This window comes from Leptonychotes weddellii, chromosome 5, assembly GCF_054177405.1.
Source record: "Leptonychotes weddellii isolate Sample4059 chromosome 5, ASM5417740v2, whole genome shotgun sequence".
Taxonomy (NCBI): Eukaryota; Metazoa; Chordata; class Mammalia; order Carnivora; family Phocidae; genus Leptonychotes; species Leptonychotes weddellii.
Window position 1 is genome coordinate 144740144 of NC_138373.1, and position 18868 is coordinate 144759011.

Below are 18868 nucleotides of genomic sequence, written 5' to 3' on the forward strand. Positions count from 1 at the left end.
CATAGCATAGGTTTGAAGAGGTTAGGGGGCTTCAGGCTATTCAGTGATAAATGTTAGGAATTGATTCCGTATCTGTCTGGCTCCAGACTCCTAAGGCTTCAATTCCCTGCCCTGTTCCACTGCAAACATAATGTGAGTGTTCACCGGCGTTATTACTAAGGCATCCAGAAAACTAAATGTCTGCAGAATTAAACAAAGCATCATAGGGAGAAGTCTGATTCATGGTGGGATTAGAAGCAACCAGTTGTGGGGGTGGCTGGGCAAACTCAAGGTGGGTGGATGGAGAGTCGGTAAGAAATTGGGAATGCAACTTTGATCTAGGAAATTTCCAGCATGAGGCACTGTATCTGAATCACTGTTTAAGATCTTCCAGCTAGGAACCACTATATTAGTTTTATATTAGTTTAATACAAACTTTTTTTGGTCATCTGTTGAAGCATTTAAGATCAGAAAGTGATGTCCTCATTATCTATCTGAATCCTGGCAGATTTTCTCTACTAAAAGAGCTTGAACTTGGAAATCACTTCCTTTAGAAATCCCTTTGATTCCAGACACAGGAGTCCAAATTCCATGTGCTTTAGCTAATGATTAAATGCCTCCTTTTCACCTTCCAGTTCTCTCCCTTTTTTCCAAGCAATTTAATCTTAGCCATTCATGTATATTGTTTAGTTAGTCATGGCAACGAGGCCATTTGATTGACCAATTAGCAACTAAATTTAGACGTGATATTGACAGTCCAGCTGTGTTGGCCACAGTTTTGAGATCCTAGAATAAGGGTTTGACTGATCTTTGTGAATTGACAATGCACTTGGAAATGATGGTGTGGTAACCAAAGAAGTTTCCTTGGTGTGTGAGAATACATCATTTTGGCTTTCAAATATATGTATAAGGCAATCACAGGGATGAAAATGTAGCTCAACTGGTTTCAGCGAAAGCAGCTTGTGAAAAACATAATCCAGAGGGGAGAGGAATTCCTTTTGAAGAAAAGGACTTTTCAAGAAAGATGTAGTTTTCAGAATTTCAATATCAAGCTTCCTTTTATTTTCCTGTTTAGAGAAACAAATATGTAATTGTTAACATCCCATTTTTAAAATTGAATTTATAAAATGACAGTCTGTTGCAATGAAGACTTCATATATACACATCTAAACCATCACTCCCGGTTTTCCCTAAGACTTGATTGTATTTCCTAATTTAAAATATGTGATCTTAAGTGTAATTCAAGTGAAAGAGCATTTACAAGTTTAACATTAAATTTGTAAATGAATATATAACATTGAAAGAGTCTTTCAAGCCATCAAAGATTATTTGGCCATGTTTCAAATCTTCAAAAATAATAAGTTAAAAAAATACAAAGGGGCTCCTGGGTGGCTCAGTCAGTTAAACGTCTGCCTTTGGCTTAGGTCATGATCTCAGGGTCCTGGGATCGAGCCCCACATTGGGCTCCCTGCTCAGAGGGGAGTCTGCTTCTCCCTCTGCCTGCCACTCCCCCTGCTCCTGTTCTCTCTCTCTCTCGCAAATAAATAAATAAAATCTTGTTTAAAAATACACAAAGTGGTGCCTGGGTGGCTCAGTTGGTTAAGCGACTGCCTTCGGCTCAGGTCATGATCCCAAGGTCCTGCGATCGAGCCCTGCATCAGGCTCCCTGCTCAGTGGGAAGCCTTCTTCTCCCTCTCCCACTCCCCCTGCTTGTGTTCCCTCTCTCGCTGTCTCTCTCTCTCTGTCAATTAAATAAATAAATAAAATCTTTAAAAAAAAAAAACACAAACAAAGACAATTTCAGGCAAATCATTTCCTGCTCAGGGTCTGAATTCCCGATTGAGTTCTCACCAATTCATCATCCCCTCCACACAGGTCAACAGATGTCTTTCACATTCTGAATGTTCAGCTATCCAAAGAAAATGCTCTCAGTTGCCCCAAGGAAATGAGGATATTTCAATAGTTTGCTTCAGAGAAAAGGACATGACATTATTTCTTTTACATGCACATTAGACTTCATCATGGTGCTGATTAGGTACCAAGCAACAGGTTTGTCACTTGCCTGCTGTAAATCTTTTCCTGGTTCCTCCTCATTTTTGTAAATAACCACTGACTTCTGAATAAAGCCTTTTATCCTAGACCTCAGTTAGAACTAGTTAGTCTCTAAGTTCATGGGAGCACAAAACAATGTACAAGCTTTGATAATGTAAGAATACTCTGGAATAAGCCCAAATTTAAAATGCAGTAACCTCTCCACTTGTATGAAATATCCAGAATAGGCAAGTGTGTAGAGACAGGAAGCAGATTAGCGGTTGCCAGGGGCTGGGCATGAGGGTAGGGAACGGGGAGGGACTGCTCACCAGTGCAAGATTTCCTTTTGGGGTGAGGAGAACAGCTTGGAATGAGATCGTGGGGCTGGAAAGGCTAAATGCCACTGAATTAAACAGTTTAAAATGGTTTATTTGTGCCATGTGAATTTTACATAATTTTTTTAAAAAATGTAATACATCAAGTTGTGAGAGCAGGCAGTGATGAGTGGTGAGAGAAAAGGGTGCTTTACAAGGAAATTGAAATCACACGCCTACTTTTGGCTTCTGTCCCCATCTCCCTTTAAAAACAGCAAACTAATTAGATGTCAGTCTAAAGAAAAGGAAGTGGGTACATTGTGTGAGCCCTATCATGGGGTCCCACCAGAAGGGCACCGGACATTTCCTGGGGTCCATTCTTGTTCTGAAATCCTAGGAAATATGCTGAGCACACCTCCACTCTTGAGGGCTCTGCAGGCTCCTGGGTTTCAAGCCCCAAGTCTTGGTGCCCTGAGGTGGCCATGTATGAGTGAATCACAAAGCCAGGAAGCTTAAGAGTCCAGATCCTTCCTTTCCTCAGTGTCACCTTAAATATCACCATGACCACCTAGGCATCTTCTCTACTTGTGTTTTTAATCTTGATCTGTTGTGTGGATGAATATCTTCATTTACCCCAACTGATGATTTTGGGGCATCTTTTTGATTTGGGGATTTTTTTTTTAAGGTCTGTCTCCTTCTCCTGAAGGTCAGCTCCACAGTGGTATGGATGGATGCTCACACATACTCCTGGGGCCCTGCTTTGGTCCAAACACTGAGTGAGGTGCTGGAGAAGCAATTAAGCCAAACCAGGCCTGGTCTCTGTGCTAATGAACAAATTCTAGTGAAAGAGACAGATGTTAAGCCAAGAATCACGTAGAAACCTAAGGCTGCAACTGTCACAGCTGTTCGGAGGACCTAGAGGCTCTGTAATAGGGACATTTAACCTTGTCAGGGAGGCTAGGCAGGCTTCTCTGACGAAGTAATACTTGAGTAAAGCTTGAAAGCCAAGAAGAATTAATTAGGCAAAGAGGATAGAGACCGTTCCAGGCAGTGAGAGGAGCTAGTGCAAAGGCCCAGTGGTGGCAGGGACAGGAGCAGAACAAGAAAACAAAGAATGGATGGAGAACAAAAGCAGAGGTGGATAGAGGTCAGAGCAGGCGAGGCCCTGTAGGCCAGCTTTAGGATTTTTTGTGTTTATTGTGAGAGTAGTGGGAAGCTCTTGAAGATTCTAAGGAAGATGGGAAGGGTTGACTTGATCAGAACTACATTCTGAAAAGGACTCTAGTGCAAGGAATGGAGAGGGAAGAGAAGCCGGCCTTGATGCCTGGCTAAGGTCTGGCTTCCCGTTTCCTCACTCTTAGCCCGGCAGTCTGGACAGAGAGATGGGGGTGGTGTAGGCTTGCCAATCAAACTGTCGAACCCTTTTGTCCTCAATGACTGGTTCATGGAGGAACAGGGGATGGAAAGCTGGCTCAGTCAGCGTGACTATGGGGCTTTCTCTTTGGCCTTGAACCCAAGCACACAGGAAGAGCTGCTACAGCTGTTTTGCCACTGTGAGGTGAAGAGTCTGATGCTACCAGGGCTGCCAAATGGGACCTGAGAATGAGGTCACGCTGAGAGATGGTGCGAAGCTGAGTCCCGCTGGCTTTCAGTATCTTGTCGAAGCACGGCTAAGTTGTCCTTGCTTATGTACTTTTGATTGCCTGAGCCAATGTTTCTGGTTTTGCATTTGCCACCGTACGCCCAAAGACTGAGAGGGCCGATGGGCAATTAGGGGAGCATGGAAGCCGTCTCCATGTGCGCATGCCCATCTGCTGCAGTCTCCATGTGCACATGCCCCTCTGCTGCTTTAGGACTGTGCAAGAGAACAGGAACTCCTGATTCGACTACTCCTGCCAAGCAGAGGTGGCATCCGAGGCGGAGCGGGAAAGAAATGGCCCCATTGCCTGGGAAGATGTATTTTTGGGTATCTGAAATTCCAATCTAGTTAGGAGAGTTTGTGTAAATTTACCCTTCCCTGGGCTGGAAAGGGTACTTTTGTCTTTAAGGTTCCTAGTAAAGTTCCTGTTGGAAGCTTGGGGCTACTCTGGCTGATGTAAAGGGGAAAGGGAGGGAGCCAGGGCACCAGAAAGGTCAGAAAGCCCTGGAAGCTGCAGGATGGAAAAGGAGAGGTGTGGCATCCACTGAGGCCAAGCTTCATCTCCAGGGAGACAAGTCTGTGGCCATGCCCAGGGAGAGATGTGATCATCCTTCTCTCCCACCCAGGATGGGCGCACCCTGCTAAGTACCTTCCAGCACTGTCTCCCCAGCCAGCAACTCTGGGCTTCTCAGCCAACTCTCTAGATTTCAGAGGCAAAGCCACCTCCCAAATCGGATGGTTATTTGAGACCCAAAGGTTGGCCTTCCTCAATCTTTCCTTCTCCCAAAGGAGGAGGAGTACCTGTAAGGGAGGATGAGAGTCAGGGAGATGCCATTGGCTCAGTCTCTCTTTCAGGATGAAAGAGGCAGAACGGTATCAACGAGAGAGTGGAACAGGAAATGAAAAGCTCTGGGTTTAAGTTCTAACTCTGATAACAAATAATGGAATGGGGAGCTAGCTCTCTGCTCTGTTTCCTCACTCTCGAATGAAAGCATTGGTTTTGGTGTCCTTAAATCAAATGTTAAACATGTTAGGGTGGATAACTGCCTTTAAAGAACTCAGGAAGTGAACCCTCTCTCAAGTTTTGGGGAGATCTCCTGCTGTTTTAGTCACGATGGGGAGCAGAGCTCCCCACTTCTCCTCTCAGCTGAAGGGAGTGACGCCCTGGAGGTTTTATGAGGATTAAATGAGATAATTCATCAAAGGAGTCAGCATTGTGCCTGACTCATGGGAAGAACTCAAAACATTCATTATTATTGTTTTCTGAAAGATGATGCAAATTGTCTTGAAAAACCAGCCCTGGGATTAATAATGGTTGTTGAGCTAAAAAATGTTTTTATGATTCTGTCTCTTACTTTTCTCTGTTTATACTCACACAAAGACATTTACTTGCTCCCCTAGTGCAGTAAGAAAGCAGAGTGTAGGACACCATCCCTGTCCTCAAGGAGCTAACAGTTTAATCAGAGACATATGACTTACACGTATTCAACGGTGTCTGTTAAAAAATGTCATTTGTAGGTTGAATAATAGCACATGCCAGAAAAAAAGGTGTTGAAACATGTTCAAATGTTATACATGGAGAATGGCAGGGGAAGTCCCAATACATTGCAGAGCATTTCAGGGTAACTCTCTCCAAGAGCAATCAACATCAATAGTAAAAATATGGATGCATTTAAAAAAGAAATTCATTTGGTAACAAAAAAGTTCTCAGTGATTTATGGATTAATAAGTAACAGAAGTTACAAAGAATTTATATCTGAACAACAGTGAAATTAATGAAATATCAAAATTTTGGATGCAACCTAAACTGTATTGAGAAGAAAAGAAAGGAAGGAAGGAAGGTAGGAAGGAAGGAAGAAAGAAAGAAAGAAAGGAAGGAAGAAAAAAGACTTAAAGGAGTTTGGTGTTTAAGAAAGTATACAAGTAAGAGAGTAATCTCAAAGAAATTAGAAGAAAATCATAAAGATAAGGGCTGAAAATAAATAGAACACAAAATAAAAAGAGATGGTCAAAAAAATTAAAAATGGATTCCAAAACTCCAATAAAACGGACAACTCTATAGCAGAGCTAATCAAGAAAGAAAACGTGCAAATAAACACTATAGGAAGGCAGAAGGGGGCACAACCACAGATAAAAAAGAGATAAAAATCACCACGAGTAAATACTGTGGTCAGTTTTATGGCATTTGAAATTAAATTAACATTAAAAATGTCTGTCACTGCAGACACAGCTCTGTGTTATGATCCATTATGAAACGCCGTGCTCTGCTTTTATATGTTATGGTATGTTATGACGACACATCTCAGTGGCTTAAATACAACAACATCTCAGTGGCTTAACCCAACAAAAGTTTCTTTTTTCCCCATGCTTTAGGTCTGGTGCGACTTAGGGATCCAGGCTGATGGAAGATGCAACTCTTCCACATGTGCTTCCAGGGTCCTGGAAACTGGAGAATCTAGAACTTTCAGTCAAGAGCTGCTTCTTGTGCGGAGGGCTTGGTGATGCCCACCTCAGATCTCCCTTTGAGAGAACCTGCTCTGAGGAGTGGAGTTGGTTGACAGCCCCCAGCTGTGGGCACTTTGGGTCTGCTGCTGTGTTCCAGCTGAGGCCAAGCTCTCTTTGGGCAGCTCACAGCCCAGCCACGTTACTAGGGCCTGGCCATCTCTGCCCAACAAGGGGCTACACCACAAGCAATCCGCATTTGAAGTTCTCTTTGGCCTTGGCCAAGACTTTTTCAGAGCGGCATTATAGTCCGAGCTTCTTCCTACCCACTCCTCTTTATATATCCCTCTTCTTACTTCTCTGATGGGTGTCAGACCTGCAAGGCAGCCTGAAGGCTTTCCCTGCCTACTCCTGATCCCGCTCCCCTGGATCCTTCAGGCAGTACCCACAACAAATCTCTTGTACACCTATCTCCCAGCAGATGGGAACTCACAGAGCCTCTGAGTCATATGTCACTCTTGTTCACATTTCACTGGTCAAAGCCAGTCACAGGTCTGTGCCCATCTCCAAGGGGGTACGAAGCCTAATCCAGAAGAGAACTCATCCAGAAGAGAGAGTACAAAGGGGCATGTATGTACTATGACTATGAATATCTGGTTAAACAGCTATTAATTACTCCCCCTTTCCTCCCAGGGCAGAGCCCCAGTTTTGTTCAGGTGTCTACCCTGCACTCCCTGTCATGACTCAGGGGTAAATTGTAACTTACCAGAGCCAATTACTACTTTTTTTTACCTTCCCAGTGGTTGGATCAGGAAAAGTTGTATGATCCAAATCCTGGCCAAAGAAATGGGAGAGGAAGTGTTCCCAGTGCCTCTCAGCTTTAAAAAAGGGACCCGAAGTGGGGGAAAAAAACATCCCCCTTTTGTTGCTGAGTTCTGTTGTGTGTGGATGAGCTACCCAGAGCTGAGGCAGCCATCTTGCAGCATGTCAACAGGGAAAAGGAGAAAAACAAAAATAAAACTCAGGCTGCCAAACCTTTTGTGGGGAACCCTTTATGGAAGAAAAACCATGAAAGCTGAGACTTATTTAGCTCCATGTTCTCCTGTGTCTTGCTTTCTTTTCCTTGCCAGATCAATTTCAGTCATGAATATCTTCTCTCTCCCTTACACCACCACATCAGTTCTTGTTTGAAGAATGAAAACAACAGCTCAGTGGTGTGATTTAACTGGCACAGAGAAAGAAGCCAAAACTGACCAGTCAGGAAATGAGACACGCATTAATGATTTTCTTTTGACTCATTGTTTTTGAAAACACCCAAATGCAATTAACTGTTGTTTATAAAAATAAAATAAATTCCTAAAAAGGAAAAAGGAGATGCTAGACTTCTTTCACTTCACATCAGGGAGAGGACTGATATTTATTTATTTATTTATTTATTTATTTATTTATTTATTTATTTATTTATTTATTTTTAAGATTTTATTTATTTATTTGACAGAGAGAGACACAGCGAGAGAGGGAACACAAGCAGGGGGAGTGGGAGAGGGAGAAGCAGGCTCCCCGCAGAGCAGGGAGCCCGATGTGGGACTCCATCCCAGGACCCCGGGACCATGACCTGAGCCGAAGGCAGTCGCTTAACCAACTGAGCCACCCATGCGCCCAAGGACTGATATTTATAAGGCACTTACTAGGAAGTTTATTAGGAACTTTGCATACATTGTCTCATCAAATGACTTTGCATTGCCCTTTGAATAAAATTTTAACTCCTCACAAAGCCCATCGTACCCAGTGTGATCTGGCTTATCTCCCCAACTACCCTCCTCCATCTTTGCTCTAGTCCTGCCATCCTGGCCTTTTTTTCTGCTTATGACACATGCTCAGGATGTTCCTGCCTCAGGGCTCTTGCACTTGCCATTTCCTCTGCCTGGGATGCTCTTTGCTTGGCCTTCACATGTTTGATTTCTTCTCATCAATCACACCTCAGCTAAAATATCCATTCTTTAGAGAGGTCTTCCTTGATGATCCTACCTAGAACAGCACCTCTCCCTCTACCCCTATTTCAGTGCCCCACTTTATTTTGTTTCCATCACACTTATAGTATCTAAAGTGATCTTTTGTTTGATTTTGATCTGTCTCCTCCCACTAGATTTTTCCTCTGTACCTTGCTCGCTGCCCCATCTCAAGCATTTAGAAAAGTGGTTAGCACAAAGCAAACACTCAATGGTGTTTGTTGAAAGAATGAATAGATAACACACCCCATAACCTTATAAGGCAGAGTACATATCATTTACAAGGGTCAATGTCCTCCCACCAAAGACCACCAGGAACATGCTGGTAGCTGGGCAAGTTGGGCTTATTGCTTTTGCAGTGAAAGAGAATGCACACCACAAGGAACCATGAGGTATCTCAGTAATGGGACGTTAGAAAAGATTCTATAGGATTTGGGTTCAAGTTAGGTGGTTATGGTTGGGGTTTAAGAAAGCAGGGCTTCTTTTTTTCTGGATTGGGTATTGTCAGGAAGGAGGGACAGTTCTATGGTGGGATATTCTTAATAAATTTCATCTATGAGGGTTGGGGCCAAAACTGTAACTGGTAAAAAAGTAGTAGATTATTCATGTTAGCCAGGATTGAGTGATGCTGTGTTTGTGGTTTGCCAGTGACCCTGTTCTTGTCATACTCAGACAAGATTACTGAGTGGTCTTATTTTTGGTCTCACTTCCTCAGAGTTAGAGAGTGGCCCTGAGATTGGTGTTCTGTGTAACTGTGTTTAACAGAAGAACCCAAAGGCCTCGCTGTGTCAGGCCACTGACTGGATGTCAGGCTTTGTTTTTCTCTTTCGTCCAAGTGTCCTAGGACTGGAGTCCAGCGTCAGCACAGAAGTAAGCAAGAGTATTTCCTTTGGTTACTTGATAGTCCTCCCCTTTTACTCTCCCCCGCCTAATTCTGGATTTGTAAGGAGGGAGCCACTGAACCAAGATGGTGGAGGCCAAGGTAGAGAAGCAGGGCTTCTAGAAGTCAGACAACTCAGAAACACCCTTATTTGCCCAAGAATTAATTCCCATTTCACAACACACCCAGGTATATCTAATTTTCAAAGGAGGGATGGTGTATCCTGAATGAGAAAATTACCCCATGCTCTCCATTGCCTCAAAGGTCATGCTCAACAGTCCATCAGGGCTTCGGTTCTAGCTCAAGGTTTTCTCTAAATACGATTGTTTTGTTTTAGAAAAGTCTTTTAACCAGGATCCCAGCATCCTCTGGGCTCCTGTGGCACCCTGTATTCCTTTGTTAACATCCCTGCTATATTGTAATTAATTTGTTTATAAGCTGTCTGCCTGGTTAGACTGGCTCCTTACATGTTTGTATCACTGGAACTTAATTTTAACAAAGGACTTGGCACAGGCTAGGCTCTCTATAAATATTAAATGGATTTAAAATGGAGATTTAATTCCTGGCTTGAATTCATCTCACAAAACACTTACCGAGTCTGTACTATGAGCCAGGAGGATGCTATGATAAATCAGTCCTTACCTTCAGGGAATAATTATTCAATTCTAATAGGACTTAAGAACAAGAATAACTGGCATTTATTTGGGATCGGGCACTGTGTTAGGTGTTTACATGTGCTTCAGTTATTCCCGCCATCTCACAGGTAAAACAACTGATACACTGACGGGTTAAGTAACTTTGCTGAGGTCACACAATTATTAAGGGGCAGAGCAGGGATTGTGACTCAGTCTGACTCCAGTAACACTTGCCCAAATATTAGGTTGAAAGATGCCAAGTGAATTCACAGTTCTGTCATTAAGTGAGTGAAGGTCCTGCAGGCTATCAGAATTGCAGCAAATGCAATGAAAGTGGAGTAGGCTGATATGACCGGCCTAGGGAAGACTTCATGCTCTTTCCTAGTCAAAGTGTGTTGGGGAACAGAGCTCCATTAGCTTTCTGTTAAAGAAGAAATGGGATTTCGGTGTTGACTTCAGACCTGAATATCATCATTCAATAACATTTACTGGGCGCCCACTGTATGCAAAATAGGTGTTTCTGCCGCTTCCCCTCCTGCCCACATCCTGAAGCAGGGAAGGGAAGTGGGGAAGAAAAGGCAAAGAGGGCGTGGAGGTGGGTAGGCGAGCATCCTCGGCCCTGCTGCCTCGCCCCGCTGCCCGCGCCGGCCACGCCCCCAGCCTCGCCCTCGCCCCCAAACCCACTTTAAACTCCCGCCCCCTCTTCACGACGACCAATGCCCGGCCGGAGAGCCCGAAGGAGGCCGGGGATTGGGCGTCGCCGCGGTTGCCGAGGTGACGGGTGGGTCCGGCTGGGACCCCGACCGCGGCTAGGGCGAGGGGTGCCGGGCGGCTTCCGGCGCGGCCCGCGCCGGCCAGCAGCGCCCTGGCCCGCACCCCTCGGCGGCGGGAGGGGGAGGCCCCGCGTGTCCCCCGGCCCCGCGCGCCCCCCGCCGGCCTCCGGTCTGGGGCGCGCCGCCCTCCGCCTCCGTCTCCGCCCCCAGGACCGGCGGCCGCCAGCTCCCGAGCGCTGCTTCCCCGGCCAGCGGCGCGATGGGCTGCGGGAACTCCACCGCCACCAGCGCGGGCGCCGGCCGAGGTGAGCGGGGGCGCGGGCCGGGGACTCGGGGGCGGCGGGGAGGTCTGCCGGGCGGGCGGCCGCTGCGGGAGAGGCCAGGGGAGAGGCGGCGGGGCGCGGTGGGGACCCGGGGGAGGGAGGGCGCGCAACCCCCTCTCCTCGTCCCCGTTTTCGGGACGGGGCGGGGGCGGGTGGGCCAGGCCGCCCACTTTTTGGAGGGACCCGAAGCGGGGCATTTCCCCCGAGCGGGGGCGGTCACGCCTGAACGAGGGGAGCCTGCAGGGCGATCCTGCGGAGGGTGCGCGCGGAGGACGCGCGGCGGGGCTCCCCTGCAGCGGGTAGCCCGGTGCCCTCCGGGGGGTGAGGATTCCAGGCGGTGGCCAGCATCCGCTCCCTCCCCTCCCACGCTCGCCCCGCGGACCTCGCCGCCAGCCCGTCGGAACCCTGATGCTGCAACGGGAAAGTGCGGTAGAGCAATTCAGGACTTTTTTTGGTGGTGGTGGTGGTGGTGTGAGTGGGGTTGGGAAAAACTGCGAGCCGGGCTCTGAAAATTCATCTGACTCTGTCCTGATACCTGAGAGCGGCTGGGTTGCTCGTAGGATTTCTCTGAGAAGCTGCAGTATTAAGGATGCTTTAGATTAAGTGTGACAGAGCTTTAATATTAGCAATGATCTGTTCATATATTTTTCATTAGAAAAATATATTAAAACTTCTTTTATACCACTTCATTTTGTTGATTGGCAGGCGAGATCTCCTAGATTCCCCCAGTCAGCCAGGCTTTGTGTCAAGTGACTTATTACCAAACTCAATCTTCTCTTTTAACCCAGCTCGTGTCTCCCGATTTAAGAATCTGGATCTGTTTTGAGTAATATCTGCTGGCCTCTTTTAGGATCCTTTTGGATAATGAACTCCCATCCCCACCTGCAAACGGAAACAGCTGTCTGATGCTGCAGTATTTCCTAGCAGACTGGGGTGGATGCCCTCTCAATAACTTCGTGACCTTGGGCCTTCTCTTCTCTTAACCCAGACATCTGTGGAAGATGGCGCTTGAGATTCAAGCCTTTTTCGTTTATTTATTTTAAAGTTTATTTTGACATTTACTTCGTGGGATCAGATGTAGAAATCTGCTCTGTGAATTGGCCAAGTTTGTTTTTCCTCTTTGTCTGTAACTACACATGGAATATTCTGTTTTCCCCGAGAAGACACTAAAATATGTGGGATTCTAGTCCTAGAGCTGTGAATGAACCCAGGTAATGATTCACTGTAAAGTTGGTCTCTGAAAGATAATCTTTACCATCTTAAATGAAATTCTCCTCCTTGGGATATGGAGGGAGCCACCAGAGAACAAATCTTTTCTGTTCATATAACCGTGAGACAGGTTAGTTATCCTAGTTGGCGTCTTATGCCAACAAGGGCAAACGAGATTCTGAGAATGGCCAGAAAGCTCTGCATGGAAACCTGGAACAGTATCCAGGCCACATCCTGCATCAGGCGTTGTGTCTCTCAATCTAACAGGCACTGGGGTCCTATGCAATCCACTGCATGGGCACCTTCTCTTTAAAAAGGCTAAGAACAGTTATCCACATTAAAAAAAAATCATAGGAAGGATTTGTAACATTTCCTTTCAAATGGAGCTAGGTTACTTCATTAACATTTTTATTTATTAATGAAATGCCTGTCAGATTTAGGGATAGGTGGGAGGGGCACTGTTGCTATAACAGAGTGATGATAAGGTAATTTGGAAATGGTAATGCCAGAAAATGGGAAAATCTGATTCTCCTTACAGATATTTAGTTGACCTTTTTTTTTTTTTGCTGAGGTGCACATCCCTTGCTACATAAAAGGAGGTATAGTTATATTGAAAAAACCACTCCAAGTGCACGCCTTCTTGTTGAGCAGCCTGTTTTGTTTATGAAGGACAGTTCACGGAAGAGCATGTTGTTGTCTCCTCTAGCTTGCACTTTGCTAAAAATTGCTTTTTGTTCAGGGAAGCACCAGATAGAGAGTGCAGACTGTAAAACATTAAGGAGGGAACATGAAGAGTAGGGACTTATTGAATCACCTCTTTGATGGATCTGCCCTAGTCTTTGAGAAGTCATTCCCCAAACATGTCCTTGCTAGAGTCCAGCTGGCTAGCTTTGGGATTTGGTCATTGTTGTTTTGAAATTTTTCTGTCAGCTGGTGGTAGGACTTTAGTTTCAGAAAGGAAATAGTAAGATGAAGAAAAATAAACCACAGGGCAAAGGTATTTGAATATTTTTTGGTTGTGAACTTTGACATCAGCATCAAATATGCTATTGACCAAGTTGCGAACTTGTGGTCCCGAACCCAAGTGGCATGAAATAAATGCATTAAGTAGATGTCCCGGGGGGGGCCCCCCCAGATGACTCAGTTCGTCACTGAGTGACTTTTGGTTTCGGCTCAGGTCATGATCTCAGGGTCCTGGGATTGAGCCCCGCATTGGGCTCCATGCTCAGTGTGGGGTCTGCTTATCCCTCTCCCTCTGCTCCTCCCCCTACTCCCCCCCACCATAAATAAACACAAAATCTTAAAAAAAAATAGATGTTGTTTCTGTCCTCCAGGTACTTTACAATGCCCAACTCCTGAAATATCCCAGGATCATACAATTCAATAGTTATACTTAAGCTTTTCAGCAATCAACCAGTCCACCCATCCAGCCAGCCATAGATACATAAATAACAAAGTACAGAGAGAAGGTGGGAAGGGTGCTGAACTTGGAGCCTGGAGAGTGAGGCTCAAGCTTGACTTCGGCTTTATGCTGGTTGCGTTGCTATGGGCATTTCATTTCACATTTCTGAGTTACAGAGTGAAAACACTGTGTAAACTGTAATTATTATAGAATAGTGGAATATTACCATGTCGAAGGTGAAATGGCTTTCACTGATCATTTTTCTACAAGAACATGGCAAATCTACTTCCAAAGGGTGCATTAGCACATTATAATAATACCCTTAAACCTGAAATCTCCATTATAAGCCCTGTTTTACTCTGTAAGTAATGCAGGTAAAACGAGATAATTGCCCTCTCCCTGAGCTATCTGAACAACTGCCTTTCTTGGCTTTTGTCTAGAGAAATTGGTTAATATGACAAACTGATATTTAGTAGTGTGCTTGAGTAAATTTGATTCTGTATGTCCAAGAGGTGGAAAAACTGATGTGCAGTAAAATGATCAAACAGCCATAGAAATCAGCCTCTAGATCACTCAGGCTCTAAATAATTCCAGTTAGATTTCTCCTAAAGATTTCTAATGGTAAGCTTGAACCCAGTCCACCTCTCCATGCAGAGCACTGCACTTCACTAGGAACTTGTAAGGCAAGGCTGGGGCATCCAGCAGTGGGTGGTTGAACGAAATCAAACTTTCATGCTCTTGAGAAGCTGATAGTCTAGGTAGGAAGATTAACCATTGGAGAACAATAGCAAGGCAAAGTATGATAGAATACATGTGGAACATCCAAGTGCCCAGGAGATGTTGAATAATATAGTTTAATCACAGGTGGCTTCGGGGAGGAGTTGAGCTGTCGGTCCAGATGGGGTCATGAGAACAATTTCATTTGCACGAGAGCTTTCTCCATTTTCGTGTTTTAGTAAGGTCACTCTCTCAACATAGGAATTTGATTTCCCCAACCTAGAACTGTATTAGGAGGACTTCTTCTATTTTCCATTCAGTGAAGATTTACTGTATTTGTCCTGCATAGAGTCTAGCCCCTAAACTATAGAGAAACATCTGGATTAAATAATCCATTTTAAAAGTGTTGCATTTTCTATAAGGCAGGGAGCTCTTGATCTGTTTCTCTCTGCTCTCCAGCCCCACCTCTCTCTCTCAGCAGATTCTCTGTCCCCTCGTTTTTCCTTGAATATGGTTTTTTAGGCAGAGAAATGAGCAGCCCTGCGGTTGAGCTAATGATCTGAACAGGTCGGCCATTCCCTTTTATACACTTATACATATAGATGGGTAAGCAAGTCTGTAATGTAAGCCAGGCAATCTCTTTTCAGGTAAACCAGAAAATCCCTTAAAATGTTTGGATGGTTCCAAATATTTACAATAGCCTATGTCAATACAGGCTAAGGCTGTAGAAATTCTTTGCTGCAGAGGACTTATTTCAGATGTATTCTGCTCATGAGAGCTGACTGAATTTTTTAGTTGTAGTTTTTCTATCAGAGATTTGTAACTGGCAACTGTCTGATCATAACTCCATGGCAGTTTATTGTCAGAATGTTTCTGTAATGGTTCTTCTGCTATTTATATAACAATAGTCTGAAGAGGAGGAGTTTAATATTTATCCTATTTTGTCAGTGTACCCAGGGAGTTAATACAATCCTTTTGGGTCCAATTATTTAGATTAGTTTTCTCTTCATCCTCAATTGGCTAGATAATTGCATTCTCTTCTCTTGATGTAGCTCTGTGGTCCAGCCTTAATTTACATCTCTAAATGGTTTGGTAGGACTGAGATGTTGCCACTGTGCTTAGCATGAGCCCAGGCCGTATCGGGGACATAATATAAAATTTTGTTGATAGCATCCAAGAAGTCACTTATGTCTCCTGCTATTTCCCTGCCGCCACCCCCAGACCCCAGCCCCACCGTCCTTCTTTCAGTTCCCTGAACATGCTGAACTGACCCTTGTTGTTTTCTCTCTGTTTGAAACTCTCTTTGCTGGAGAGCTGATATTTTGTTTATTTATACATCGCCTCTTCTGTTCCCTTCCTGCAAATGTAGGCCTCATGAGAGCCTCCTGCATCTTGTTCAGCTGTACCCTCAGCCTCTAGACTAGGATCCAAACTTTCAATGGAATTTTTGGCTCGCAAAGAAGTTTTTTTGTTGTTATTATTGAACATACTGGGGAAACAAAGAAGATGCAAAATGATGTCCTAAATTGTGTGCTTGATACAGCAATTGAGAGAATAAAATAAAACCTCAGGCAGTCAGGGCAGCCTGCTTGGAAGAAGTGGCACTTGATTTGGTTCTGAAGAATAGGTCATGTTTGGATAAGCATATAATGGAAGGGAGGGCATTCTTAGTGCTGTATGAAATCATAGGGACAGAAATTGGCTCCATGCATTTCAGGGCAGTAAGTCTGGCCTGACTGGCTTTAGTAGTTCACGTGTGTTATAGGGTGTTGGAGAGGAAGAGTGGGTAGAATGGAGGGTGAGGAGGACAGACAGGCAGGAAAGCCAAGCCTCGGAGTTGAGGGTGGGCTCTGGTGTCAAAAGACCCAAATTCGAATCCATCTTTTATCATTTATCAGCTGCATGACCTTGGGCTAACTTGCTTAAACTGTACCTTGGTTTTCTCAACTGTAAAATGGGGGAGTAAGAATAGAACCGACTGCAACATGAAATGAGTTAATGTTAGTAAAGTGCTTAGAACAGTGCCTCGTACATTGTGAGTACTCACTATGCTATTTATTATGAATATAGGGACAGACTTTTGTAACTGGTGTAGAAGGAAAGAGTGGGCATACAGCAGTGGCTGTCTGGGGTCAGGGCAGTGAGAAGGGTCTGGAGGCATTGATGCCAGAGACCCCTGGGAGAGCCAGGCTGAGGATGGGCTGAATGGGAGGGAGAAATAAACATGAACCCAAACTAATGCCTGGGTAACTGGAAGGTTCTGCTGCCTCTAAAGGGAAGGCAGGAAGAGGTAGGTGACCAGTACACTCTTGGAGGTTCCATGTTGGAAGTGACGGTGAATGATGGGAGATGGAAATACCTCTGTCCAGGCACTTATCACCTATGTGATGGAATCGGGACGTTCATGCGTCCCAGCTCCCTGGAACTGACCTCACGGCCACGTGCAGGGGTCGTGAAGGTGACCTCAGTGAAGTAGTCAGTTCAGCCACAAGCCACTTACCGCTCAGTGTAGACATGGCTTAAATTATAATACAATAGCCAGATGTCACTGCCTTATCTATGTCTGTCCTTATGTGGCTGCCTTTATTAATTTTTAGCTCCCTAAAGTGTAGATGCTCAACAAGGACAACCTGCAAATGAAGAGATTTTCTGCAAGAGCTTCCATATTCATGAACAGAATTTTATATTTCTAGGACATATTGACCTGATTTTTTTTCTCCTTTATTGAAAAAAATGACTTATGAATCTAGTTCTTTTATTGGTTTCTTGAAAAATAACATTGCTTTGGATGAACTGAGAGCTGTTTTTCTACTTCTTTTGGCCAAACTGAGACTATGATGTAGTTTTGGAACTATTATGGGTCAGAGAAGACATCACGAGCTGTCAGAATTAAAGAGAATTTTGTTTATTTTTCTGCAGTTATGTTTATACAGTTCTCTCTCTTTTTTTTTTTAAAGATTTTATTTATTTATTTGACAGAGAGAGACAGCGAGAGAGGGAACACAAGCAGGGGGAGTGGGAGAGGGAGAAGCAGGCCTCCCGCAGAGCAGGGAGCCCGATGCGGGGCTCGATCCCAGGACCCTGGAACCATGACCTGAGCCGAAGGCAGACGCTTAACGACTGAGCCACCCAGGCGCCCCATGGATAAATTGGGTTTGCTATGTATTTTTAAGTGACGGAGACTTTTGACTTTGAGACTCGAACAAAATATTAAAATCTTTTGAAGTGCGTAAAGTAAAACATATACACGGTCATGGTGAAGTGATGTTTTGAACAACCAACAATGTTTAATTGTTTCCTACTTTTCAGAAGGAAATGTTCTTCCTTACAGACCTCTAACCATTTATAATTACTTTTTTTGTCACTGAAACTGCATATAATACTTTTCTGAGAGCAAACCTTCCCCCCTTTTTCTTTTTTAGGAAGATACTTAAAATTATCATTCTTTATATAATCATCAAATCTTTAGTCTTATGTACTTTGTGGTGCTTTCATTCTACAAGAAGCGTTACCTTTCCCCCATCTCTGTGTCTTCTAAGCCATTATGTTAATACATCAAGGCTATGTTTAAACAGTAAAAAGTCATTTTGGCAGGAATGGAGTGGTGCTAACAGGAATCAATGCTCTATCCCAGGGGCCTAGAAAGAATTAGATACCATTATAAATATTTGTTTAGCAAAGGGTAAGTCACACAACCATAAACACAACTTAAAGCAAATGGGATTTTGCCACTATCTGAATTGTTCTAGATAAAGTGTTTTTTTGCATAAATTCTCTAGAGTAGAGATCTCCATCTGGTTAATTACAATCAATATATAGGTGAAGTGTGATTACAAGGTTGTAGTGAGGGTAATAATAATTTTTCTTCTGTTTATTAATTTTATGATTTTATACTTTTGCAGAACAAAGAGATATTCTACCTTTTATATACCTACGTATTCTGATAGTTTTCCAAGGGTTTCTAACAATTACACATTTTTTTTTCCCCTACTCTGAGAAGTTTTATGTTCGGGAGTCATGTTCTACCTGTCCTCGTTATAAGCTGATCATTAATATCATGCTCCCTTGCTTCTAGAAGATGCACATTTTCTTCCCTTTAAAAAAAAACAAAAAAACGGAGCCCATATTACAGTCACGCGTATACTGGATGTAGTTTCTGACATCTTTGCCCACCCCCATTGCGCGTATTAAATAGATGGTACCCTTTAAAGGAGGGACATTTGAGAACAGAAGAAATGGTGTGCTGATTTCCTTTTGGAAGGTAACACCAGGCATCTGCCCAGGGCCCACTGGGATGCTAGGTGGTGATCCCAGCAGGGAAGCAGCTTTGAGGGTGCCTGGAGCCGGGAGCAATCAGGTGAAATGGATGGAGGGTTCCTGGTGGCTGATTAAAATCAGTATTCATTAGACAACATGTTGCTGTTTTGAAACTAGTTCCACACACGTTTTTGTGCTTTGTCTTCTCAGCTGCCTTTACCTGCCCAGTATTAGAAACCGAAGCACTGATTTCGTGAC

At 44.2% G+C, this 18868-nt stretch overlaps 1 protein-coding gene across 1 annotated transcript in view; it reads left to right on the plus strand.

Moving 5' to 3' along the window:
- Positions 1 to 10645: 10645 nt before the first annotated feature.
- The window catches only part of LOC115937855 (uncharacterized), a 31942-nt gene continuing 23719 nt past the window's right edge, over positions 10646 to 18868 (plus strand). Inside the window, exon 1 of the mRNA XM_081818995.1 lies at positions 10646 to 11007. Within this exon, the coding sequence (XP_081675121.1) occupies positions 10646 to 11007 (362 nt within the window). The remainder of the gene's footprint in view (positions 11008 to 18868) is intronic.